At 47.8% G+C, this 27,996-nt stretch overlaps 1 protein-coding gene across 1 annotated transcript in view; it reads left to right on the top strand.

Moving 5' to 3' along the window:
* LOC126203184 (2-oxoglutarate dehydrogenase complex component E1-like) overlaps positions 1-27,996 on the top strand; it is a 230,750-nt gene that overhangs the window by 21,301 nt on the left and 181,453 nt on the right. Inside the window, exon 3 of the mRNA XM_049937426.1 lies at positions 23,905-24,120. Within this exon, the coding sequence (XP_049793383.1) occupies positions 23,905-24,120 (216 nt within the window). The remainder of the gene's footprint in view (positions 1-23,904; positions 24,121-27,996) is intronic.

The following is a 27,996-nucleotide window of genomic DNA, read 5'->3' on the forward strand; positions in this document are numbered from 1 at the left end:
TCAATGGCACGAGCTGATCTCCTTCATCTTCTTGGTCAGCTTCCACCCCCCTATTTGCTGGTTGGGGACTTCAATGCCCACCACCCGCTTTGGGGATCTCGACATCCTTGTCCGTGTAGCTCACTATTGCTAGACATCTTCCACAAAGCGGATCTTGTTTGCCTCAACACTGAGGACCCTACATTTTTGTCTGCCTCCACGACAAATTTCTCTCATTTGGACCTTTCGGTCGGTACTGTTCTGCTAGCTCGGTGCTTCGAATGTTTCGCCCTTGATGATACACACTCGAGTGACCACTTCCCATGTGTCCTTAGACTGCAGCCACAACTGCCATATATGCGCCCGAGACGCTGGAAGTTTGCCCAAGCCAATTGGACACTTTTTTCGTCTCTAGCGACATTCGATGACCGTCACTTTCCTAGTGTCGATGATGAGGTCACTCATATTACAGACGTTATTCTTACAGCTGCGGAACGTTCAATGCCTCGCACCTCCGAATTGCCCTGGCGCCACCCAGTTCCTTGGTGGAACGAGGCATGCCGCGACGCAATATGTGAGCGGCGACGTGCCCTTCACATTTTCAGACACCATCCTACTTTGGCCAACTGTATCCGCTATAAGCAGTTCCGTGCGTGGTGCCGTCGCATCATCCACGATAGCAAGAAGGCAAGCTGGGACTTCTTTACTAGCTCATTTAACACCTTCACTCCCTCCTCGGAAGTTTGGAGTCGGATTCAATGGTTATCAGGCACGCCTAGTTTCTCCCCGGTCTCTGGGCTCACTGTCGCGCATGATACATTAGTGGACCCCGTTGCAATTTCTAACTCATTGGGTCAACACTTTGCTGAGATTTCGAGCTCTTCAAATTACCCGCCAGCATTTCTCCCGAAGAAACGTGCAGCGGAAGTGCGACCTCTTGCTTTCTCCTCCCAAAATCGCGAAAGCTACAATACTGTTTTCTCCATGCGGGAACTCCAACATGCACTCTCTTCTTCTCGCATCTCCACCCCAGGACCAGATGGTATCCACATCCAAATGTTGCTGCATTTATCATACCATAGTCGGCGTTACCTCCTTCGCCTTTATAATCGAATTTGGACCGATAGTACTTTTCCCAGACGATGGCGGGAAGCTATCATCGTTCCTGTGCCGAAACCTGGAAAGAACAAACATCTCCCCTCTAGCTATCGCCCCATTTCTCTCAAGAGTAGTGTATGTAAGGTTTTGGAGCGTATGGTGAATTGCCGTTTAGCTTGGTGGCAGGAGTCCCGCAGTCTTTTATCACCTGCCCAATGCGGTTTCCGAAAGCATCGTTCTGCAGTTGACCATCTTGTTGCTCTCTCCACTTATATCATGAACAATTTTCTCCAGAAACATCAAACAGTAGCAATATTTTTTGATCTGGAGAGAGCATACGATACCTGTTGGAGGACAGGCATCCTCCGCACACTGTTCTCTTGGGGCTTTCGCGGTCGGTTGCCCCTTTTTCTTTGCGAATTTATGGCAGAGCGCACATTTAAAGTGCAGGTGAACACTACTCTCTCCCGTACTTTCTCCCAAGAAAATGGGGTACCCCAAGGCTCCGTACTAAGTGTTGTACTATTTGCCATTGCCATAAATCCAATTATGGATTGTCTCCTTCCTGATGTCTCGGGCTCCCTCTTTGTGGACGATTTTGCGATCTACTACAGCTCTCAACGGACCAGCCTTCTTGAACGACGTCTTCAAGGCTGTCTCGATCGCCTGCACTCTTGGAGCATCGAAACCGGCTTCCGCTTTTCTCCCAGTAAGACCGTTTGTGTTAATTTTTGGCGTTGTACGGTGTTTCTTCCCCCTTCCTTACATCTAGGACCTGTCAACCTTCCGTTTTCGGATGTCGCTAAATTCTTGGGTCTTATGTTTGACAGAAAACTGTGCTGGTCCTCCCATGTTTCCTATCTTTCGGCTCACTGTATGCGATCCCTCAGCACCCTCCATGTTCTGAATGGTACCTCATGGGGAGCGGACCGAGTGGTCCTTCTCCACCTCTATCGCGCCTTAGTGCGCTCGAAATTGGACTATGGAAGCATAGTTTACTCCTCTGCTTGGCCGTCTATTCTTCGTCGTCTCGACTCTATCCACCACCGTGGATTATGTTTAGTGTCTGGAGATTTTTACACCAGCCCTGTGGAAAGCCTTTATGCTGAGACTGATGAACCTCCGCTGTCTAATCGGCGAGCTGTCCTTCTGAGTCGTTATGCTAGCCATCTGTCTTCCATGCCTGCTAATCCGGCCCATGACATTTTTTTCGACACCTCCTTGGATTTAGGGTATGCAGGCCGCCCTTCCTCCCTACTAACCCCCCCTGCGGGTTCGGGGGTAAGAATAGGCCCGCGGTATTCCTGCCTGTCGTAAGAGGCGACTAAAAGGAGTCTCAAACGTTTCGGCCTTCTGTGATGGTCCCCTCTTGGGTTTGACCTCCTTTTTTTTCCAAATTTCCGTTGTTAGTGCGTGCCATTTGGGGAAGGACACCTTACGTGGTGTTTTTCTATTGGTCCCTCATGCACCACCATCTTGCATGTTACCTCTTGTCGTGTGGCGGGATTTACGCCCAACGTCTCCTGGGTTGCCTCCTTCTCGCCTTGTGCGCAATTCCATTCTTAGCACCCACGACCACTGTGGACCCTTTAGACACCTAAAATCCAGCACGGTAGCCAGTCCGTTGTGGTGGGGTCGTCATGTACCCTCTTGGTGGTAGCCCCCTGACCACGCAGGGATCGCACTACAGATGCCAGAGCTGTTTCCTCCCCATGCATGCCAAGGAGTATGTGCCCATCTTGTCTGGGGCACGGGGACTCCGGGCAACGGGATATCGGCCAGGTACCCGTCGCTTTGGCTGGGTGGCGCCCTTGGGGAGAGCCCTCGTTCGGAGTAGGTGGCATCTGGGCGGATGTGGCGCAATGAAGCGCAATAAATCACACCAAGCTGGTGGTCGCCCGGCCACCAGCGTCTCTAAGCGAGGTAGAGTAGAATTTGATGCTGCGCAGTATGACCCTCAGACGTTCCCCTCGTTGGCTGCGCCATGGGAGGGCCGTAGATCTAGTGCCAAGTGGGAGCCTTACGTACCGCAATACCTTGTCTGCAGCAGGACTGATGGTGACTCCTTTCTTATGACGAAGCCTCTGTTTTTTTGTGGAACACCTGGAGGATAAGTTTGGGGAAGTGGCGGGGTTGTCTAAAATGAGGAATGGGTCCATCCTCCTCAAGACGTCCTCCCCAGCCCAGTCACGAGCGTTGCTCTTGTGTGATAAGCTGGGTGACGTCCCTGTAACCGTCACTCCCCACAGTAGCTTAAATATGGTCCAGGGGATTATTTACCATCGTGACCTATTGTTACAATCCGATGACGAGCTGAGAGCCGACTTAGAACGACGTGGAGTGCATTTTGTCCATCGTGTCCATCGAGGACCCAAAACTAACAGGGTGGCCACCGGTGCCTTTATCTTGGCCTTCGAAGGTGATGTCTTGCCCGAGAAGGTCAAGGTGATGGTTTACCGTTGTGACGTCAAACCATACGTCCCTCCCCCGATGCGGTGCTTCCAGTGCTGGAAGTTTGGGCATATGTCCTCCCGTTGCCCATCCAGTGCTACATGTCGAGATTGCGGACGCCCCTCTCATCCCGATTCTCCATGTGCGCCTCCGCCTATATGTGTCAACTGTGGGGAGCACCACTCTCCATGCTCGCCGGATTGCCCCGTTCTTCATAAGGAGCGGAAGATCATGGAATTTAAGACCCTGGACCGGCTTACTTATCGAGAGGCAAAAGTGAAATATGAAAGGTTGTATCCTGCTTCCATTCGAACATCTTATGCTGCAGCCACGTTATCGTCGCCCACGCGAGCGACGGTTGTCGCCTCATCTGTGCCGCCTTCAGTGGGCCCTCGGGGCCGTGCATCTCTGTCTGCCCCCCTTGTGCCTGGGGGCAAGCCTTCCTCTGTTGCCCCCTTAGCCGTTGGCGACAAACCCTCTTCTGTCGCTCCCCCCACGCTTACTTCGGGAGTGACATCTCCTCCAAAACCGGGGGGCTCGATCCCTCCCCCTCCTCCTCCACCGGCGTTGCCTCTGCCGGTTCCTCTCCAGCGGAAGGGGTCCCTCGGGGCTCTCCCTTCCTCCGTTTCTTCTCCTACCCAGCCGGATGTCAGCCAGTGGCTGAAGGTTCCGCCACCTGCTGGTCGTAGGGCTTCTGCGTCGTCGTCAGCCTCTGATGCTCCTTCAGAGAAGCTCTCCCAGCCCTCTCACCCTAAGGGCCGACGCGAGAAGAAGGAACGGAATGTGTCCAAGAAGAAGGACGTTCCGGCGGTTTCAGTACCGCCTGCTGTACATAGTCCTGGCTCCGGGGATGAGGTGGAGATCCTCGCCTCTGCCGCGGATCTCGCCCTCACGGAACCCTTGGGGGCCTCTCCTATGGACGCAGCTGACTCTCCCCCGGTGGCGGCAGTTGACTCTGAGGCGCTGTCTGCCTCTTAGTCGCCTTCACGCCCTCCCAGTTCCTTCCTGCTTCCATTCTCCAGTGGAACTGCAGCGGTTATTTCCGCCACCTGCCTGAGCTCCGGATGCTTCTGAGTGATTCCCCTGTTCTCTGCATTGCTCTGCAGGAAACTTGGTTTCCTGCAATGTGGACCCCCGCCCTTCGTGGTTATCGGGGATACTATAAGAACCGTGTTGCCTGTCACCGAGCATCAGGTGGAGTTTGCCTCTTTGTTCACCACTCTGTCTGTAGCTCGCCAGTACCCCTTCAGATGCCTTTAGAGGCAGTCGCTGCCAGGGTCGAGCTCTCGCCGGCTATTACAGTTTGCTCTGTTTACGTTCCTCCGGATGGGGAGCTCCCCCGGCATGTCTTGGCTGCACTGCTGGCTCAACTCCCGCCACCTTTGCTGCTTCTGGGCGATTTCAATGCCCACAACCCTCTATGGGGTGGGACTGTCTCCAATGCCCGCGGTCGTGCCGTGGAGCATTTGTTGGCTCAGCTCGACCTTAGCCTCTTGAACACCGGTGCTCCCACGCATTTCACTGTGGCTCATGGCTCGTTCTCGGCCATCGATCTCTCTCTTTGCAGCCCCGGACTTGTCCCATCCTTCCACTGGAGAGTGCATCCTGACCTGTGTGGTAGTGACCATTTTCCCATCTATTTGTCACTGCCCCAGTGTCATTCCTCTGGGCGCCCGCCCCGCTGGGCTCTCCACAGGGCTGACTGGCCGGCTTTTACTTCCGCGGCAACCATTGAGTCTCCCCCACAGGGTGACATTGACGAGGTGGTCCGTGTCTTAACCACGTCCATCATTTCTGTGGCCGAGGCTGCCATCCCCCGCTCTTCTGGACTCCCTCGGAGGAAGGCTGTCCCCTGGTGGTCGCCGGAGATTGCTGAGGCTATTCGCGACCGTAGGCGGGCCCTCCAGCGTCGTAGGCGGCACCCATCTCTCGAGACCCTCATCGCCTTTAAGAGGCTACGTGCCTTCGCCCGTCGTCTTATTACACGGCGTAAGCAGGAGTGCTGGGAGCGGTATGTCTCATCCTTGGGCTCCCGTGTCTCCCCCTCGCTCGTGTGGTCCCGGATATGGCGGATTTATGGACACCAGACCCCTATGGGTGTCCCTGGGCTCTCCTCGGACGGCGCTGTCTGCACGGACGCTGCCGCCGTTGCTGAACACCTTGCTGCGCACTTTGCTCAGAGCTCTGCGACTGCAACTTATCCCCCCGCCTTTCGCTCTCTCAAGGAGCGAGCCGAGCGGACGCCGTTATCGTTCCACACGCGTCGTTCTGAGAAATACAATGCTCCTTTCAGCGAGCGGGAATTCCTCGCTGCCCTCGCCGATTGCCCTGAAACAGCACCAGGACCAGACTGTATACACGCGCAGATGCTGAAGCATCTTTCCAGGGACTGCCAGCGACACATCCTCACCATCTTTAACCGCATTTGGAGCGAGGGCGTGTTCCCGTCGCAATGGCGTGAGGGTCTTATTGTCCCCATCTTGAAGCCCGGTGCGGACCCACTGGTGGTGGACAGCTATCGTCCCATTACCCTCACCAACGTTTTGTGCAAATTGCTCGAACGTATGGTGGGGTGGCGTTTGTGTTGGGTCCTTGAGTCACGCGGTCTCCTCACTCCATCCCAGGGTGGCTTCCGTCGGGGCCGGTCTGCAGCGGACAATTTGGTGCGGCTGGAATCTGCAATCCGTACGGCCTTTGCCCGACGTCAGCATCTCGTTGCTGTATTTTTCGATCTGCGGAAGGCGTATGACACCACATGGAGGCATCACATCCTTGCTACGTTGCATGAGTGGGGTCTTCGTGGTCGGCTCCCGGCTTTTCTTCAAACCTTTCTATTGCACCGCTCTTTCCGGGTGCAAGTCGGTGCCGCCTCTAGTTCATCTTATACACAGGAAAATGGGGTCCCGCAGGGCTCGGTGTTGAGCGTGTCCTTATTTCTAGTGGCAATTAATGGTCTGGCTGCAGCCGTGGGGTCGTCGGTGTCTCCTTCTTTGTATGCCGACGACTTCTGCATCTCATTTAGCTCCACGACTACGGGAGTCGCCGAATGCAGGCTGCAGGTAGCCATTCAGAAGGCAGCATCATGGGCTCTGACTCACGGTTTTCAGTTCTCTGCAGCCAAGACTCGAGTTATGCACTTCTGCAGGCGTCGGACGGTCCACCCTCATCCTGAACTTTACCTCGACGGCCACCTGCTTGAAGTGGTGGACACTTGCCGCTTCTTGGGACTCGTGTTTGATGCCCGGCTCACATGGGTTCCTCATATTACTCAGCTGAAGCAAAAATGCTGGCGGCACCTCAACGCCCTCCGCTGCCTTAGCCACACGTCTTGGGGTGCAGATTGCTGCACGCTGCTGCGATTGTACAGAGCCCTTGTGCAATCTCGGCTTGATTATGGGAGCCTGGCCTATGGGTCTGCATCACCCTCAGTGTTGAAGTTGTTACACCCCATACACCACTGTGGGGTCCGGCTTGCAACTGGTGCTTTTCGTACCAGCCCCGTGGATAGTCTACTGGTGGAGGCCGGGGTACCCCCGCTGCGGATTCGCCGCCATCGACTGCTCGCCAACTATGCTGTCCACGTGCATTGCTCGCCGGACCATCCCAATCATCGCCTGCTTTTCCCTGCCATGGTCCTCCATCTGCCCGAACGGCGACCTAGGTCTGGGCTTTCCGTCGCTGTCCGCGTTCGGTCCCTGCTGTCGGAATTGGGTTCATTCCCTCTTCCGCCTCCCTTCCGGGTCCGTGCACCTATGCCTCCCTGGTGTTTGTCCCGGCCGTCCGTCCGTCTGGACTTGGCACAGGGACCCAAGGCCTCGGTTCCGCCTGTGGCCCTCCGTCGCCGTTTTCTTGCGCTCCTCGCCTCATTTTCGGACTGTGAGACTGTGTACACTGATGGTTCCCTGGTTGATGGTCGCACTGCCTATGCTTTTGCTCATGCTGCCCATGTTGCGCAGCGCTCCTTGCCGGCTGGCTGCAGTATTTTTACTGCAGAGCTGGTGGCCATATTGCGCGCTCTTGAGCATATGCGTTTCTGCTCAGGTCGGTCAATCGTCATCTGCAGTGACTCCCTGAGCAGCCTTCAGGCCATCGACCGCTGCTATCCCTCTTCTCCTCTGGTGTCCTCTATTCAGGAGTCTGTTTCCGCCATTGCCCGTTCTGGTCGTTCGGTGGTCTTGGTTTGGACGCCAGGTCATGTTGGCATCCCGGGGAACGAACGTGTAGACAGGCTGGCCAAAGGGGCGATCGACTCCCCAGCTTTGGAGATCGGCCTCCCAGCTCGAGATCAGCAGCTGGTGTTGCGCCGTAAGGTGCTTGGGGTGTGGTCTGCTGAGTGGCGAGGCATGACATCCCCGAATAAACTGCGGGCTGTCAAGGTGACGACCGATGTGTGGCGTTCCTCCCTGCGGGCTTCTCGCAGGGACTCTGTAGTCCTGTGTCGGCTGCGCATCGGCCATACATACCTGACGCACGGCCATCTGTTGCGTCAGGAGGATCCCCCCTTGTGTCGGTGTGGGTCCCGGCTGATGGTCGGCCACATTTTGCTGGAGTGTCCTCGACTGCGCACACTCCGGCAATCTTTTAATCTCCCGGGCACTTTGGCTTTGATTTTATCCGACGATGTCTCCATGGCTGACAATGTTTTACATTTTATCCGCGGTAGTCCTTTTTATGGTTCGATTTAGGGAGGTCCTGCGCCTTTCCCTTTCTGTGTCTTTTGTCCTCGTGTCTCTCAATATTTGTTGCTGTTTTGTTGTGTCGTCGGATGGTTGACTCTTTCCCTTTTTTTTTTGTTCTTGTGGTCAGTCAACCAGTCTCCGGCCATTTTCTTTTCTTCTGTTTCTTTCTGTTTGGTGTTCGTCTGTACTCTTCTTTTTTGTAGTGTTCGTTGGCTAATTTGTGTTCTTTAGTGCCTGGGGGGGGGGGGGGAGAGTTTCCTTCCCCTTGGGGTTTTATCTGCTCTGCGCCTTTGTCTCGCCTGTTTTTTTTGGAATGGGGGACTGATGACCTTAGCTGTTTAGTCCCCCTTAAACATCCCAACAACCACCACCACCCTACTACCACCGGAAGTCTGCTTCCGTCACCTGCTCCATTCTCTTTCCTTCCGCTTTCCTAAAACTTTCTTGACAACTTGGGGTACAGCACCACCTTGGCTCCGGCCCCGGACCTGCCTGCTCCGTGATCTTTGTCAGTTTCCCAAGGATGGTACCCCTTCACTTGTTTGTCGGGCATTTTCTGCTCTATGTGCACAAATTAAGGAAACCACATTTATTTACACTGATGGCTCAAAAACATCGTTTGGTGTAGGGAGTGCCTATATTGTTGGCGACACCCCAAATCGATTTCGGCTTCCCGACCAGTGTTCAGTTTATACTGCAGAGCTTTACGCTGTTCTCCAGGCTGTCCAATACATCTGTCGCCATCAGCGGATACAGTATATCATTTGTTCAGATTCTCTCAGCTCTCTCCTCAGTCTCCAAGCTCTCTACCCTGTCCACCCTCTGGTCCACTGGATTCAGGACTGCCTATGCTTGCTCCACTTAGGGGGCGTCTCGGTGGCATTCCTCTGGATCCCAGGACACGGTGGTATCTGTGGAAATGAGGCGGCTGATATAGCGGCCAAGGCTGCAGTCTCTCTTCTTCGGCCAGCTATTCGCACGATTCCCTTCGCCGATCTACGGAGTGTTTTATGTCATCGTGTTGTTCTTTTATGGCATGCACATTGGTCGACACGTCCCCATAATAAACTGCGGGATGTGAAAGCTCTTCCCTGTGCTTGGACCTCTTCCTTCCGAACGCGTCGTCGGGAAGAGGTAATTTTAACTAGACTCCAGATAGGGCACTATCTTTTTAGCCATTGACATCTTTTAAGTGGCGATCCTCCCCCACTCTGTCCCCACTGCTCTCAGCTGTGGATGGTAAGACACCTTTTACTTGAGTGCCCCTATTTTACTCCGTTACCCGCCCATCTACAGCTGTCGGCTGAAATATCGTCCATTTTAGCAGACGACACACGCTCAGCCGATCGCTTTCTCGAGTTTATTCGTGCCAGTGAGATGACGTCAGTCATTTGGAGCTCTTTTTGGCGACAACCAACCCCTTTCCGTAGTGGTTTTTTAAGCTTTCCTTCTGCTTTTAGTTTCTCCAGTTTTTTGAGTTTCGTTCCCATTGCTACTGGTTTCCATTTTCGTTTTTTACCTTTTCCTAAGTCACAGACCAGGTGCTAATGACCATAGCAGTTTTGCGCCCTAAAAAAAAAAAAAAAAAAAATCCCCATTGCCAATTCTCGAAGGAGTGCCTCCCCCTTGGGAAAGAAGCCTTAACAAAAGTCAAGTGGGATGGAAATATTAACTTGTTCATTCTGCATGCCATTAAAAGAAGAGATAACATTGCTGATTACTGTATAGCTCTGATATGAGTTACGGGGAGAGAGAACACTATCAAGTAAGTTTGTTGGAAGATGCATGATGAAGCCTTAAGGCTAAGCAGTAAGGCATGGAAGCCTAAACCTGTAAGCTGAGTTTGCCTTGATGTAAAGATCCATCAAGGATCAGCATTGTGGGTCTGGTCAGGACTTACTCCAAATGAGAAATCGTGGAGCAGTCGGCACAATTGCCCAGCATACCTCCCGGTGGTACCGGCTTCTCAAGTTCCATGCACTGGCCTGAGAAGCAGCAAGGTGAAGGTATACAGTGTGGATTATTTTCAGGCCTGTGACTTACTGAGGTACATAGTCACATGCTGGCTGTGCCTCCTGTTGTCAGTTGGAACACCACCCGACGGTATGAGTAAACTCCTGGGATGGTGGCGTCCTGAGTTCTCGGCGATAAAAAACCATTGTTGTTGTTGTGGTTGTGCTGGTTTACTACCAAGAACTGTTATTGTTAAGCTGATTTTGAGACGTCTGTGAAAGAAATGAACTGTACTTCAGGCTGCCCATCTGAGAGATGCAGGTGTTCTGTGGTTGTTGTCTGGTTGGAGTTAGGTACAGACACTGCACATATATGGTAAAAATTTGGTGTCCTTCGTGTACTGCGGTGGCCCGGTGTCATGTTAAGCTCTCTCTATACAGCTTAAGCATTTCGTGGACTTACTTGTTGAAGAATGCTGGTTCTGCTTTCTTGCAGCACCGATGTCTTCTGCTAGCACCAGACATTTCTCCAAAGATTTCACTGCTAGGAAGGGGAAATTTTCACTCTCTCACTCTCTCTATTCTTGTTTAAAGATACGCTACTCTTGGAATATCATTCAATGCACCAGAACATATTTATTTCCACTTTGTACCAAAAAACAACCAAACTTTATGACGTAAGCCCAAACATTACCGGGCACCCAGAATCAGTTAATTACACATTTTTTAACACAATTAATACATAAGCTTTTATTGTGGCTGACTATCCATGTCCAGTCCACGTACTCTCAACAGCAGTTCAAAGTCTAATAAACAGTCACTATTTCAAGTCTCTCCATTTGTTTTTTAATAATAAAATGCTACATTACTCTTTGCAGCCGGCCATGGATATTCTGGGCCGTATTTGCTTATTCTTGGGAGGTCGCGCTGAACACTTGCCAGCGCCGATGAATTATCTCCCTTCCAGTTTCGCCTGCACAAACAATAAATGGGTGCAGTATCCCATGCTCATCCTTATGCCCTGCTTTAAAATAACGCGTGTTCGAAATGTCAAACACAAGTGTCTCCAGGCTTTCGTAAAATTCTGGGGGCACTACATATGCCTCCCCTTAGCTCGAACAATCATTATTTTGCACACAACATATATTTTAATATTTTTTTTCTAACCACTTATCTTGTTACTTTGTACTACATAAAAACGTTAGGTACAAAAACACTCTTCCATCTCCGATATTTCATTATGTTGTGGTTGGCAGGAGAGCCGACACCGTGTTACTAGAGGAGGCCGAAATGCACGCGTTTTAGCTCACGCAGGCTGGCGTGAGGTCTGGAACATGACAAGAAAATTAGAATTTAGAAAAACGGACGTAGCTGGTGGAATACTTAACTTTAATCCATTAATGATGAACGTCGCTCTTGATGGTACATGATTCACAATATCAATGGTAACTGAATATGGCGCCTTGTTAGGTCGTAGCAAATGACGTAGCTGAAGGCTATGCTAAACTATCGTCTCGGCAAATGAGCGCGTATTTTGTTAGTGAACCATCGCTAGCAAAGTCGGTTGTACAACTGGGGCGAGTGCTAGGAAGTCTCTCTAGACCTGCCGTGTGGCGGCGCTCTGTCTGCAGTCACTGATAGTGGCAACACGCGGGTCCGACGTATAGTAACGGACCGCGGCCGATTTAAAGGCTACCACCTAGCAAGTGTGGTGTCTGGTGGTGACATCACATTCCTCCCCCACAAATCGGCATACGGTTGTGGTATAAGGCTTCCGCCCGGTGTGGGGAGGACCCCATGTTGACGTATGCGACGAGGTGGGGAGCCTAACAACAGGCGAGGCTGTGCCACCCACACCCTGCTGTTCAGACTGCGGGGAGCTAGGAAAAGCCTGAAAACCACCTCCAGGGTGCATGCCAACATGCGGTGTATGTGCCGGTAGAGAGACAGGAGGGGCCGAAGGGTCGATCTCCATCGGGCCAGGGCACCTGACAGGCGAAGACGATACATGGTCCGGAGCGGGCAAGAGTTCCATGTCGGAGGACAACTGGTCCCGGGAAGTGATCGGTGGCGCGTGACCCAGGGAGGCGCCTGGCGGTTGCAGTGGAGCGTCCACTGTGGGCGTCGCCAGCGGAAGAACAGGCGGCGGCGGCGGTGGCAGCGCGGCGCCATGGGGCAAAATGGAAGGCAGCGTCGGTAACACCTGGGGCTGAGGCGAGCCAGTAGATGGGTCCCCAGGCTGCTGACCGGACGGCACCGTTGCTGAAAGCAGACGGGGAGCGGCAGATCCAGTGCGACGACAGAGGCGCAGCTGATTGAGATGCCGACGCACCTCACCAGAGGCCCCCAAAACCAGATACATACGTCCGAGGCAGCGAAGAATGCGCCCTTCGAGCCAACGTCGTGAACCTTGATAGTGGCGGTAGTAGACAACGTCGCCTGGGCCAAAAGCAGGTGTCTGCCGCTGCACAGGAACCTGATGCGGCGTATGTAGCAAAGACATCAAGGTTCGATAAGGGCGAGAGCGATAAGAGGACAAAAAGAGCAACAACACGTCCTCCCGAGAATGCGACTCTTTCAACTTCAACATCTGTGACTTGAAAGTTCTGACCAATCGTTCAGCGGCACCGTTTGACTGTGGCGTAAACGGCGTGGACATCAGATGTTGAATACCATTGGCCTTGCAGAATGACTGAAATTCTGCGGACATGAATTGCGGGACATTGTCGGAAACAATAGTCTGTGGAAGACCTTCAATGCAAAAGACAGCAGATAACGCTTCGATGGTGGCAGATGATGTCGTGGAAGACATCCGGACAACAAAAGGAAAATTACTGAATGAATCCACCACAACCAACCATCGAGCATTCCAGAATGGACCAACAAAATCAATGTGTAAGTGTTGCCAAGTGGAAGTGGCTTTTGGCCATGCAAAGAATTTCCACGGTGGTGCTGATTGTTGTTCGGCACACACCATGCAAGAAGAGCACATATTCGTAATTGTGGCATCGACTCCGAACCAAGTATAGTGCTGACGAGCAAGTTGTTTTGTTCTCACTATACCCCAATGTCCTTGGTGGAGAAGCTGTAAGACAGAGGACTGTAACGAACGTGGGACCATGACCGTGGACTGATCATTATCAGAACGTAACAGCAAAACACCACATCGAACAAAAAGTCTCTCCTTGTGAGCAAAAAATCGGCAAACCGATGGGTCCCCGATGCATGACTTTGACAAGGGCCACTGCGTAGCAATAAAATGCATAACAGTAGCAAGGACAGGATCAGCAGCTGTGACTGTAGCTACATGACAAAAATCAATCGGAAACGATTCGACCACATCATCGGTTTCCGCATCAATGAACATGAAAGCAAATTCGGAGGAATCGAATGCCCTATCCTCAGCAACATGTAAGTGGGACAATGCATCAGCGTTTCCGTGCTTAGCAGTGGACCGATACAAGATATCATAGTGGTACTGCGAGAGGAAAATAGGCCAGCGAATGAATTTCTGCGCTGTACGTGGAGGTACAGGCTTGGTCGGATGAAAAAGCAATGTCAAAGGTTTGTGGTCTGTGATTATGGGAAAGTGACGACCATACAAGAAATCATGAAACTTCGTAACACCAAATTCGAGAGCCAATTCTTCTTTCTCGATCTGTGAATAATTTCTTTGCGCAGACGAGAGAAATTTGGACGTAAAGGCAATAGGGTGATCGTGCGATCCATCTTTGTGCACAAGCACAGTACCGATCCTGAAATCCGATGCATCCACTATCAACAAAAGGGGCTTCTGGGAATCGAATGGCGTAAGGCAAGTATTGGAAAGCAACGCCGATTTCAACTGGCGAAAGGCGCGTTCGCATTCTATCGTCTAGATGAACGGAACACCTTTACGGCGTAAGCGATGAAGTGGAGCTGAAATGGAAGAGGCGTGTGGAACATATCGGTAATAATAGTAGATTTTTCCCAGCACACTCTGTAGCTGCTTCAAATTCTGCGGCGAAGGCAAGTCTTGTATGGCACGGAGGTGCTCGGGACTGGGATGTATGCCTTGGGCATTGAGTACATGTCCCAAGTATGGCAAGTCACGAGCAAAAAAACACACATTTGTCCTTCCACAAGCGAAGACTATTTTGTCGCAAGACCTGAAATAATGTTCGGAGATTGGCTAAATGTTCTTCTTCTGTCTTTACGGAGATCACAATATCATCCAGATAGTTTGCTGCAGTAGGGACCGACGCACAAACAGTTTGTAGATATTGCTGAAATAATGCAGGGGCGGATGCACACCCAAATGGCAGTTGTTTGAATTGATACAACCCAAGATGCGTGTTAACCACCAAAACGCGCTGGGATTCTTTGTCCACCGGTATTTGCAAGTACGCATCTGCGAGGTCCAACTTCGATAAATATTTTCCCGGGCACAGTTTGTCAAAAAGATCTTCTGGGTGGGATAAAGGAAAAATTGCAATCACTAGTTGTGGATTCACTGTTGCCTTGAAGTCCACACAAAGTCTCAATTTTCCGGAAGGTTTTGGCAAAATTACTAAGGGTGATGCCCAGCGAGAAGCCTGCACACGTTCAATTACACCTTGTGATTCCAAATCGTGTAATGTTTTAGCGACCTCATCACGCAATGCGTGGGGAACATTGCACGCTCTGAAAAATTTCGGTTGTGCGTTTACTTTCAGTTCCAAATGTGCTTTATAGTTCTTAGCGCAACCGAGGCCCGGTGCAAAAATGTCTGCAAATTCTTCACATAGATGAGAAACACTGTCTGAAGGCACAGTCTGGTTCACTGATAGGACCTGATTTACTATAGACAAGTTAAACAACTGAAATAAATCAAAACCAAACAAGCTCACTGCAGAAGAAGAACGAAGGACATAAAATGACAAGTTTTGTTTGTCCTTTGTATGTTGCAAGAAGGCTGCACTGTCGTAACACAGGGATCTCTTGACCTGAATAGCCAGTTGATTTAACATTTGCGGCGCACAATGGAGGTGAGCCCAGCTGCTTGTAAGTGTCTTGATTGATCAGTGAAACTGCAGCTCCAGTATCGAGCTGGAATGGTATCACTTTGCCGTTAATGTCCAAGTCTACAAAAAGTTTATTGTCCTGCAGATGACAAGAGCGACTGTCTCGTGCAACGTGAACTGACACTGGTACATAATCACTTGCGACTTGACGGGATTTCCGGCGATGTCGACACACACTATTTGTGGGACGAACACAGTCACTGTTAGAGAGAGTGGCACTGAGCAGAGTGGAATGAACTACATGAATTTCCATGGGCGAAGTTTCATGAGCCTGAGTATCCTCGGTTCGAATCCGGCGCGAAGCAAAGGGCCTTGAATGGTTGAGAGTTTCTGATCTGAGCTTTTTCTGGCAAACACTCTGAACATGTCCTTTTTTATTACAGAAAAAACAAATAGCTTGGTGTGATGGGCAATTCTCACGCGAATGTCTAGTAGCACACCACAGGCATGATTTTAGCACTGCATTGGCTTGCCGGGGCGGCACATATGGCTGAGAGCCTGGCGGCAGCGGCGCGGCCGGGTGCGAGGGCTGTTTACTGCTCCGTGCAGCTCGCCCGGCGGGCCGGTTAACCTGACACATGGCTGGCGAAGTTTCAAAGGATTCCTGAGCAAAGTCAAGTGTGTCTTGCCGATCCACTGTGCCACTTGTTGAAGGGAGGGACTGACTAGTTTCAAAATCTGTTCCCTTATACAAACATCAGAAACGTCATGTGCAGTTGCGTCACGTACCATAGTATCTGAATAAGGGAGTCCACATTGACTCTCAAAAGCACAATCCCTAGTAAGGCCTTGCAAGGTTGCAACCCACTCCCGATTAGTCTGACCTGCCGTACGTTTTGTACGAAAGAAGGTATACCGTTTCGCAACTATGTTGACTGATTCTTTGAAATATGCATCTAATGCAGACAAAATTTCTTCATAGGATAGAGTTGCTACGTCACGTCGGGGAAATAATTTGACTATCACACGGTACGTTTGTACGCTGACCGATGATAAGAGATAAGGGTGCCGCTCGTTACCTTGAATTCTGTAGGCGGCGAGATGGAATCCAAATTGGCGTGACCACTCCGTCCAGCTTTCCAGTGCAGCATCAAAAGGTCGAAAAGTTGGTGCAACAGCGTGTTGTGTCTGCGTTAGCGGTGGAGCGGCGGCTGCCGCATCGTTTTGCATTGCACGTTGACCCTTTACGAGCTGTCCAAGGGCATCCAGTAATGCCTGCGTCTGCTGATTCTGTAAGCGATAAAATTTGGACAGTACATCTGGAGATTGTGGCAAAGCCATTACACAAGTAAATCAGGGCAATATCGATAAGAACGCGGTTTTGCCTCGTTGCCAATGTTGTGGTTGGCAGGAGAGCCAACACCGTGTTACTAGAGGAGGCCGAAATGCACGCGTTTTAGCTCACGCAGGCTGGCGTGAGGTCTGGAACATGACAAGAGGAAATTAGAATTTAGAAAAACGGACGTAGCTGGTGGAATACTTAACTTTAATCCATTAATGATGAACGTTGCTCTTGATGGTACATGATTCACAATATCAATCGTAACTGAATATGGTGCCTTGCTAGGTCGTAGCAAATGACGTATCTGAAGGCTATGCTAAACTGTCGTCTCGGCAAATGAGCGCGTATTTTATCAGTGAACCATCGCTAGCAAAGTCGGTTGTACAACTGGGGCAAGTGCTAGGAAGTCTCTCTAGACCTGCCATGTGGCGGCGCTCTGTCTGCAATCACTGATAGTGGCAACACGCGGGTCCGACGTATACTACCGGACTGCGGCCGATTTAAAGGCTACCACCTAGCAAGTGTGGTGTCTGGCAGTGACACCACACATTAAGCTATTGGTAATATCTTTCATAGACATAGTAGTATGATAAACTAATAGTACAACAAGTATTAGCTATTTCCAATAGATTTATCTACTCTTGCTTCCAGGATTGAGCCAAAATAAATCCCTCCCCTTAGCCAGTTTCAAAGTTCAGGCGTTATTCTGAGTAGAGTCTTTACCTTTTTTTAAAAAGCTGTTGCAATGATAACCACCAGTTTTCCGGGTCTGAAGAAAATTAGTTGTACTGGGGATTTTCTCTTTTTTCTCTCTCCTTGCACAGGACTTGTCTTTTCTATTTAAAAAATTTTAGAATTCAAATTTACCAGGAGAAACTTTCCACTACAATCTCAGGTCACTATACCACCCTTTCCCTTTGGGTTCCAATCTATACTATGAAAACATCTTCTTCCTCATCCTTGGATAGGTACGCCCCTTCCATTTATACTAAACTATGGTACAGGTCAATCCCCTTTTTGGTGCCCCTGCCCACATAGTATAGGTCAGCCTCCTCTGGGTCTGCCTACCTGCCTGTCTTTCTCTCATTTCATCTATATCAGATGCGTCCTCCTTATCTTCTCTAACAATGATTCATAGTCTTGCCTCTTTTGTACTCCTCTGCACACTATTTTATTTAAAATTTCCTGGTAAAATTTCTATCTACCTCTCCTTTCCTCCTCCTGAGTCCTTCAGCCTACCTGCTTAAATTCTTCATTTGTTCATTGCTTACAGGTCACTTATTTAGCCTTAATAACTAAATATGTTTCGTCCATGGTTGTAACTTTATTTCTTTTCTTCGGGCTGTTTTGTCTGCACAATCCTATTATTCATCAGAAACTTATTTGACTCGATACCTCTGGCTTAATATCTATTTCTTTTTATCTCCATTCATATTACTTTGTACTACTATAGCTATGAACACAGGTGGATATACACTTCGCCCCCCCCCCCCCCCCCCCCCTTGTTCCTTTAGCTTAAGTTTACTATACCATTTCACTTGAGATGTGCAACCGTCATTACTTAGCACATGTGCTCAAGCCCTTCCTGAGCTCTACTTCCCCCCTTATCTGTGATGGTTATTACATCTCCCTGTGTATTACTTGCCTGCATCTTTGTATTTAATTGTTTGAGTGTGGAAGTGTGATCGTGCGTCCTGATTCTTTGGCCAACTAAGATTCTTAGTTGAAGATTTATAGAAATCACGGAAAAGAGAAGGACTTCAGTGATAGAAGTATATGAATGTGTACAGAGGGAAAGATAGATTGGTACTCTTAAGAGAAGTAAGAAAGAAAATAAAAGAATTGGTTGCTAAGATCGAAGAAAGAGAGAAGATAGCCCCAAAGACATGAAACCCTTCCCACCCCCCTTCCCCAGGATCCCCACTTCGCCGGTACTTACATGAGAAGCCAGAGGAGGTATGATGTTCGGTGTCTCCTGCAGAACGGACATTCTCACCGTCACCTTTGAAGTCTCCAAAGAAAAGACTTCTATAGAACGGCAAATGATGAAGAACGAGTCACACTTGTTTGTGAGGGTTGTACGAAGGGTGTGGTGTGTAGGTTGTGTCTGTGCCTATGCTACCCACCCCTTTCAAAATTAGATATAAACCCTCCGCAATCACATCACACGTTACAAAAAGTATAAAACATTCTATAAAAATAGAAATTAGATACACTATAATCTAACAGTTATTGAGTTAGTCACTTCACTCTATATTTCATACACATGTTCAGTTTATGTCATCTAGGTATCATTCTTCCTAAACAGTACCACCATATTATATCTCCTGTTAGAATGTTACCCTGCTAGTTTTATCTCATGCTTAGAGGTTACTGTTTATTGTGACTCCTTAAATTAGTCATAATCTTGTAATTATAACTGGTCTCTTTTAATACTAATATGATAGGATAGCTTGAGGGCTATAAATAGATTACAGGATAGTCGAAGATTTGAAGGGAGTTCGGTGTAGGAAAACTAATGTGGAAGTAACACCGAACCCAACTCGGGAACCGGCGGACGTCACTCCGCCCATTGACACAGAACGTCAACGTCCCTGGGGGTTTTGTACATATCGTTTTATATCCTTAACATTATACATTCCCTTTTCCTCTCCTGTCACAGGATCTTTTAAACATAGTGTTTTTTGGTGTACTATTGATTGAATACAATAAGGTCCTACATATTTCAGAAAAAAATGTGTGTTTCTTTTTTCAGCGGTATGGCTTGGTTAAACCTTTTTAAGAAATGGGTGGGGTGTACCTCCCCGTCTGGTTTGAATTTATGAACCTGAATTTGATTCCCATTGCAAATCAGTTATCATGTCCTTATTTAATATAATATTTTGGGAAACTGTGCCTTTCTCTAGTTTCTCCTGCATAAGCTTGAATTCCTTCCTCAACGATTCTAAGTCTCTCTTGGTGTTATCTAAATCGGAAGTTAATATAGGCGAAGAGATATCAACACTTAGTTTCTCTTCAACCTTTCGTCCTCTTAATTCTTCTACTTGTTCTCCTAAGCCATTCAAATTTATAAGCTCTGCAGTCTTTGAAGTTCCACCCATGATTTGACCCCTGAAATTTGTACCTGTACTAGGGGGAGCAACTTATCTTGTTTCTGGACATTGGTTTTTAGCGTAGTTAATTCTTGTTTGACCACATCAAATGTAACATTACATACATTTTTCAAAGAGTCGTATTTTTCGTTAAATTGTGTTTCCAAATTACTACATTTACAGTCTACATCATATTCTAATTTTTGAACTAACCCTTTTAGATGAGCTTCATTTCTTTGTTCTAAATCCTTAAATAAAATATTTGTCTGTTCACTCAGGGAATCGGACAATTCTTTTTTCCATTCTTGTATTTGATTACTTAGGATATTAACTTGAGCCTCTAGTTTTGGGTTTTGCAAATCTAACTTAGAGTTTAATTCTGCCTTTAATTCGTCCTGTTTTGTGTTCTGTGATTCAAACTGCGCTCTGATAAACTTCATTAATTCGCCTAAATCTGGCCCCTGTTTTTCAATTCCCATAGCCCCAACAGACTCTATGGATTGATGTTCTTTTTCCATTGTGTTTTGTTTTGCATTTAATCTAGTTATCCTTAAAAGTACACTCACTTATTTCCACAACTCCCCACACTTCACAAACAATCAAAGGTCAGTAGTAGCTCACCCGGCGTAGGTGGATGACAGCATCGGCTTTTGTGGACGGCTGTGTCGGCGTTGGTGTGATGTGATGTCGGCACTGGTGTACGGCGGCGTCGGCGTTAGTGTGCGACAGCGTCAGCGTTTGTAGATGGTGGCGTCAGCAATTTGAGACTAATTGCAGCATTGTGCGATTTTCTTGATTCCCTTAATCATTTCACCATTTATCAACACGATATTTCTGGATAAGTATCGTGGAATCGCTCTTCAGCCTCACTGTTATCAGTTGCTATGGCAACTCCACCCCCCCCCCCCACCCCTCCCTCCCTTCTTTCTCACGTCCTGTGACAGTCGCCACGTTCTTGCGGTGGCCCAGTGTAATGTTAAGCTCTCTCTATACAGCTTAAGCATTTCGTGGACTTACTTGTTGAAGAATGCTGGTTCTGCTTTCTTGCAGCGCTGATGCCTTCTGCTAGCAACAGACACTTCTCCAAAGATTTCACTGCTAGGAAGGGGAAATTTTCACTCTCTCGCTCTCTCTCTTCTTATTTAAAAAATACGGTACTCTTGGAATATCATTCAATGCACCAGAACATATTCATTTCCACTTTGCACAAAAAAACAACTAAACTTTGACGTACGCCCACATATTACCGGGCACCCAGAATCAGTTAATTACACATTTTTGAACACAATTAATGCACAAGCTTTTATTGTGGCTGACTATCCATGTCCAGTCCATGTACTCTCAACAGCAGTTCAACGTCTAATAAACAGTCACTATTTCAAGTCTCTCCATTTGTTTTTTAATAATAAAATGCTACATTACTCTTTGCAGCCGGCCATGGATATTCTGGGCCGTATTTGCTTATTCTTGGCAAGTCACGCTGAACACTTGCCAGCGCCGATGAATTATCTCCCTTCCAATTTCGCCTGCACAAACAATAAATGGGTGCATTATCCCATGTTCATCCTTATGCCCTGCTTTAAAATAACACGTGTTTGAAACAGCTGGAACACAAGTGTCTCCAGACTTTCGTAAAATTCTGGTGGCACTACAGTATGTATTGTGGAATTTAAATGGTAGGAATTTGAGGAAGTGTTTTAGAAAACGTTGGGCATCCATTTTTTGCATTGTTTCCTATGAACATCGAGACATCCTGAGTTGTTCAAAATACTTGTAAATTGCTAAGTTTCTTCATTACCAGCGATGAACTACAAAACTGTAAAGCATACACAAAATATAGTGCAGGGAAGAAAAGTGACGATTTTCACATAATATAGAACTGAGAAAGTGCGCTGTGTCATTCAATAAATTTTGTAATAATGCAAGTAGGATGTTCGACCCACTTGGACAACCACATGTGTTAAGGAGCTGCTCACAGGATACAGGAAAAGAAGCCAATTCTGTGTCAATCCACCTCATGTGTTAACAACAAGGGCTGGTAAGCTGACCAACCTGTATGTAGATTTTAGATGGTTTTCAACATCCACTAGGTAAATACCAGGCTAGTATCCACCTCCCACCTCAGAAACATTTTATGCAAACTTTTAAGAAAAAAACACTTGCCAGCGCCGATGAATTATCTCCCTTCCAATTTCGCCTGCACAAACAATAAATGGGTGCATTATCCCATGTTCATCCTTATGCCCTACTTTAAAATAACACGTGTTTGAAACAGCTGGAACACAAGTGTCTCCAGACTTTCGTAAAATTCTGGTGGCACTACAGTATGTATTGTGGAATTTAAATGGTAGGAATTTGAGGAAGTGTTTTAGAAAACGTTGGGCATCCATTTTTTGCATTGTTTCCTATGAACATCGAGACATCCTGAGTTGTTCAAAATACTTGTAAATTGCTAAGTTTCTTCATTACCAGCGATGAACTACAAAACTGTAAAGCATACACAAAATATAGTGCAGGGAAGAAAAGTGACGATTTTCACATAATATAGAACTGAGAAAGTGCGCTGTGTCATTCAATAAATTTTGTAATAATGCAAGTAGGATGTTCGACCCACTTGGACAACCACATGTGTTAAGGAGCTGCTCACAGGATACAGGAAAAGAAGCCAATTCTGTGTCAATCCACCTCATGTGTTAACAACAAGGGCTGGTAAGCTGACCAACCTGTATGTAGATTTTAGATGGTTTTCAACATCCACTAGGTAAATACCAGGCTAGTATCCACCTCCCACCTCAGAAACATTTTATGCAAACTTTTAAGAAAAATTTCTGACATTTGAATATGAGATTTAATCTAGACACAGACAGATGGCGTATACAGATTTTGTCATGGGGGGGATCAGGAAGAGCATCAGCCACAACTGATAATACAACACCAACCTCATGGAGAAAGAGGAACCCCCCGACACACACACGCGCACACACACACACACACACACACACACACACACACACACACACACACACACACACACACAGTCACCCTCCTATGGCCAGCAAGACTAGTCTGTCTAATAAAGCTTGCTGTGTGCACTGGAATGTGTGTTTGGGTTTCTTTGATTGTTTATGTAAATGTATGCACTACTGCTAGAAAAAGAGCTAGTGCTCAGAAGTTAGTGTGAATGCTGTTTTCTGTAATGTTTTCTATGCTCCAGGCATCAGTCTGCTGTTGGTGAGAGGTTGCCTTCCCCCTGTTTTACTTATTTCTCACTTTTGACAGACTTGTACAACCGTTTCCTAGCGAGACAGACTGATAGGTACTGAGCCAATTTAGCCATGTGGGCTTAGGCATACAGCTACATGTGATAGGTGACAGTGATTATTGACATGGCAGTAAATGTATTTTCTGGCAACAATTAGAATTCTGTAAGAATTTTGATACACAGTTTGGTTATTGAAAAGTATTGCTATGTTTCATGTAAATAACATCAATGCAAATACATATTTTTATTTCATAATTTAGTAAATATTTGAACCATTAGACTTAAAAAAGTTTTAATTTCTGTTTTAGTTACAATATGATCTTTAATATTGCTAGTTTCAGAGTCTTGTTTTGGTAACTGACATTAAGCAGTCGTTGTTTCAGGATAAACAGTTTGTGTGGTTTGAGGAACTGATGTGAAATCAATCTGGAATTTTCTTTGAAAGTATATTCACTTAGGAGCAATGATAATTTGATGTTTGTCAGAAAGCCTGTTCTAATAATAATGACAGTTGTAAACATATATTCTAGTGGAGTTAAGTATGCTAATGTTGAAAGTAATTTATAAATCCTTAATTATAACCAAAACCTGTGTAATGGGATCCACATTGGTCCTGGCATCATTTTCCTATAGTGTTTTCTGGTCTGTCACATTTCACTTGGTAAGTCAGTTCAAACGTTGGAGTAAGGGAAAGGCATAGTAATTCCAGTTGGACCTTGCCTAGTAAAACACTCTGGTGTTCCAACCAAACTCCAGATTGAGGATAATATTATTTTATTGGCTCACAGCCTGGTGATTAGAAAGTGAATGTCACTAAAGGTATTTTGCTTGCAAGTGAAATTCTGGCTTTGAAAATTTTTGTGTCACAAGTTTTGAACATTATACTACTGAAGTAAATCACCGTTGCACTTGCATGTATTAGCGACTTATAAAATAATGTTTCTCTTTATCCAGGTGTTTTTACACATATTTATTTCTCAGATTTAATTAATACTTCTGGCTATAAATAACTGTTAAAAATCTTCATATATCTGTTTACTGAGATGTGACACATTTAATATTTCCAGTCATGGGATACATTTTTCCGAAGCACCTCAGCAGGTGCTGCACCAGGTGAAGCATACCATCCTCCACCTTCACTAGCACCTCTAGCCAAGAACCAGGTTCCTATAATGAGCCTCGCTCCTTATTTAGGAGCATCAGTACCCGCTCTTGATGGACAACTCAATGAAAAGATAATTGATGACCACTTGGCTGTGCAGGCAATCATCCGTTCATACCAGGTATGCCACTAGGATTCAGTATCAGCTGCTTTGGAAGAATTGCACATGTATTTTTTTTATTAGTTAGTTCTTGTGATCATTGTGCTGGGAAAGAAGAAATTCTCTTATCCTAAGTAATCATTGCTGTAGTGTTAAGACTTCTCCTCTAACTGGCAGCTGGCCAGTTGGATAGTGTAATAAGAAACCATGTTTATAAATGTGTGTATTGAACTGTTGTGATGCAGACTACTTAACACTAAAAACACAAATAGTGTAAATAACAAATAGAATACTTTCTGGGAATCTTAGTCAAAACAGAAACTAATACAGTGCAGACACTTTTAAAGTGTCTCAACCACGCTTGGTACTTAAGTTTTGTTTTTAGTAATTTGTATAATTTACAATAGAGAAAAACTTAAACAAAATTATTTGGGTGTGACGTTACACTCGGCATAAAATATAAATGTAATTTTCATAAGTAATTTCATAAAATATAGGGGCTTGGAGTGTTGAATATTATGTGATGACTGTTTGTGACAATTAATATTACTGTATTATATTTTCATTAGAATTTTTTTTTTATTTCACTACAACATGGGTTACTTCATTCATCAGTTCAGATTATTTTACACAAAATACACTACTCCACCTTGTATTTAAACCTAGAAATTAACACATGTACATAATGAATAAATTTTTCATCGTTTTATAATGCTTGAGCAAAAATTCTATTAAAGTATTTTCTGTATTGCCTCAAATGTTCTTAAACAATAATTAGCCTAAGTTGAAAATCAAGACATGACCATAAATATATGACCATGTAATAACACAACAGTGTATCGTGACATTAAGTAATGAGATGTACTGTGTGTTACAGTAGGCAAATGTTAGTCTGTTACATTACACTATATACCATTGAGGGGACCATCCTATCATGAACTGTTCTAGATAAATATTTGTCAAGTGTATGGTCAACTATTCTTCTAAACCAGAGCAACAGTTCTTACAAATGCTACTCTCCAGGGCTAAATGCTTCTAGTTCCTTAGTGGGGTATAGCATTACTGCCTCTTTATATATTGTGCTGAACATTTAAATCCTTGGACTTGTTTAGTTGCCTTTTGTACTTCGATAATCATTATTGCTACAACTACTTCATGGTGAGTGATACCCTTGTGTTTATCCAGTTGTTTGCTCAAAATAACAGCAACATTTTTAACTGTGTGTTGCTTTCTGTGTTACAGTGTTATGGAACCAAAGTTCTCTTATATTTTTTGTTTTGGAACATTGTTTTGAGTGTTGGGTGACAATGGGGGACTTAATTTGTGCTTGCTAGAAGCTATCGCTATTGATTGAGTGGGGCTTCTGCATTTGTGTTGTCTGTTTTGAGCACTGCCAATGATCCCCCCTGCGGGTCCGGGGTAAGAATAGGCCCGAGGTATTCCTGCCTGTCGTACGAGGCGACTAAAAGGAGTTTCAACCGTTTCGGCCTTTCATGTGATGGTCCCCCTTGGGGTTTGACCTACATTTTTCAAAATTCTTCTGAAGTACGAGCCTTTTGGGGAAGGACACCTTACGTGGTGTACCACTGGTCCTCAGTGCTCTACGACCTTGGCACTCAGTATTGCACCGGCGTTGTAACCATACCCACTATTCCTCAAATTGGGCCTAAACGCCTGATGGGTTGTCCAAGTTACGCCCATAGTGCATCTCCATCTGCACCAGCGATCATGATGGACTTTCCATGGCACCAGAAATCCAGCACGGTAGCCAGCCCGTTGTGGTGGGGTCGTCATGTACCCTCTAGGTTGTAGCCCCCTGACAACACAGGGATCGTACTGCCGATACCTGAGCTGCACCCTCCCCACGTCGGCCAAGGAGTAGATGCCCGTCTCCTTGGGGCATCAGGACTCCCGGCAATGGTCATCCTGCCAGGTGGCCCTTGCTGCGGCTGGGTGGCGCCCGTGGGGAGAGCCCCTGGTCGGAGTGGGTGGTATCGGGGCGGACGTTTCGCAGATGAAATGTCAACACGTATCAGGTCGCTCTGCGGCCGAGTCTTTCAAAAGAAAAGGTACCGTTTCAAGTCCTGGTTCTCCTGCCCTTTCCCCCTTGGCCACTCCATGGGAGGAGGGACAGGCCCGCCGGCTTGGGGCGAAGTACTTCCCCCGCTATTTGGTCTGTTCTTGAACCGATGGGGGGACATTCGCCACCTCCAAGCCCATGTTCTTTGTTCAGCACATTGAGGACGTCTTTGGGGAAATCGAGGCTCTCAGCAAGATGCGTTCAGGGTCCGTTCTTATCAAGACCACCTCCGCCACACAGTCGGTGGCGCTCCAGGCGTGCGACCGCCTAGGGGACATCCCAGTATCCATTGTCCCACATCTGGCACTAAATAGGACGCAGGGAGTTATTTTTCATCGTGACCTCCTGCTACAATCTGATGAGGAGCTCAGGGCCAACCTGGAGCGCCGAGGCGTGCATTTCGTCCGGCGAGTCCAGCGCGGCCCCAAAGACCGTCGCATAGACACTGGGGCCTTTATCCTCGCCTTCGAGGGGGACGTTCTCCCGGAGAAGGTAAAGGTGATGTGCTACCGGTGTGACGTGCGACCCTACGTCCCGCCTCCTATGCGATGTTTTAGGTGTTTGCGTTTTGGGCACATGTCGTCACGGTGTGAGGCTGAGCCCCTTTGTGGCGATTGTGGCCGCCCTCTTCGTGAGGAACATACATGCACCCCACCACCTCGGTGCATTAATTGTCCTGGCGTCCACTCGCCTAGATCCTCAGACTGCCCTGCCTATCAGAAGGAGAAGAAGATACAAGAAATCAAAACTTTGGATCGGCTCTCCTATACTGAGGCCAAGAAGAAGTATGACCGTCTCCATCCCGTGCCATTGACTACTTCTTTTGCCTCAGTTGTGTCCACTCCCTCCGCGGTATCCTGTCCCCCTACGCCTCCTCCGCCCATCAGGGGGCTCCGCCTCCGCCTCCCAAATCCCTCCCTTCCAAATCCTCCTCCCCCGTGGCCCCCACCCCCTCTGCCCCAGGGGCCACCCTTCCTCCTCCTCCTCCCCCCACGCCACCTGAGAAGCGTTCCTCTTCTCAGGCGTCCATCGGGGAAACGTCCTGGACCCCAGCTTCTGAGGTCCGGCGTTCCAAAACGGACCCCGCGCGTGAGGACCTTCTTCGGGTCCAGCCCAACATCCCTGTGCCTCCTCGGCCTTCCAAGAAGGCCTCCAAGAAGAAATCTCTATCCCCCTCTCCACCCCGGCGCGTTTCGTCTGACGCTCCATCCTTAAGTCGCCGCTCCCGGCCGTCCTCAGTTTCGCCGGGACGCTCTGCTGCCAGACGCTCCGCCGGCCTTTCGTCGGCAAATGATGCGGCCCCTCCTACACAAGCAGGGACAGCGGCCGCAGCTGGTGACGACTCGATGGACCAGGATCCGCCTCCCGCCGGTTGTAGCGTTGTTCCCTCGAAACCTGGCCTTCCGCGGCCGTCGAGGTGACCTGCTCTTCCCCTGTCTCGTTCCCTTTTTTTGACTAGCGATGGCGTTGTTTCATTGGAACATAAGAGGTATTCGATCTAATTGGGAGGAATTACAACTGCTCCTCCGCCTGCACTGTCCGCTCGTCCTTGGTCTCCAGGAAACCAAGTTGCGCCCGACTGACCGTATTGCCTTTACCCACTATACCTCGGAGCGGTATGACCTCACCCCTGTGGACGGTATCGCAGCTCATGATGGGGTCATGTTGCTCGTTCGGGACGATGTCTATTACCATCCTATCCCATTGACCACCCCACTCCAAGCAATAGCTGTCCGCATTACTCTTTCTGCCTTTACTTTTTCAGTTTGTACCATCTACACTCCACCGTCATCTGTTGTTAGTCGGGCTGACATGAT

Source organism: Schistocerca nitens, chromosome 9 (assembly GCF_023898315.1).
Source record: "Schistocerca nitens isolate TAMUIC-IGC-003100 chromosome 9, iqSchNite1.1, whole genome shotgun sequence".
NCBI lineage: Eukaryota > Metazoa > Arthropoda > Insecta > Orthoptera > Acrididae > Schistocerca > Schistocerca nitens.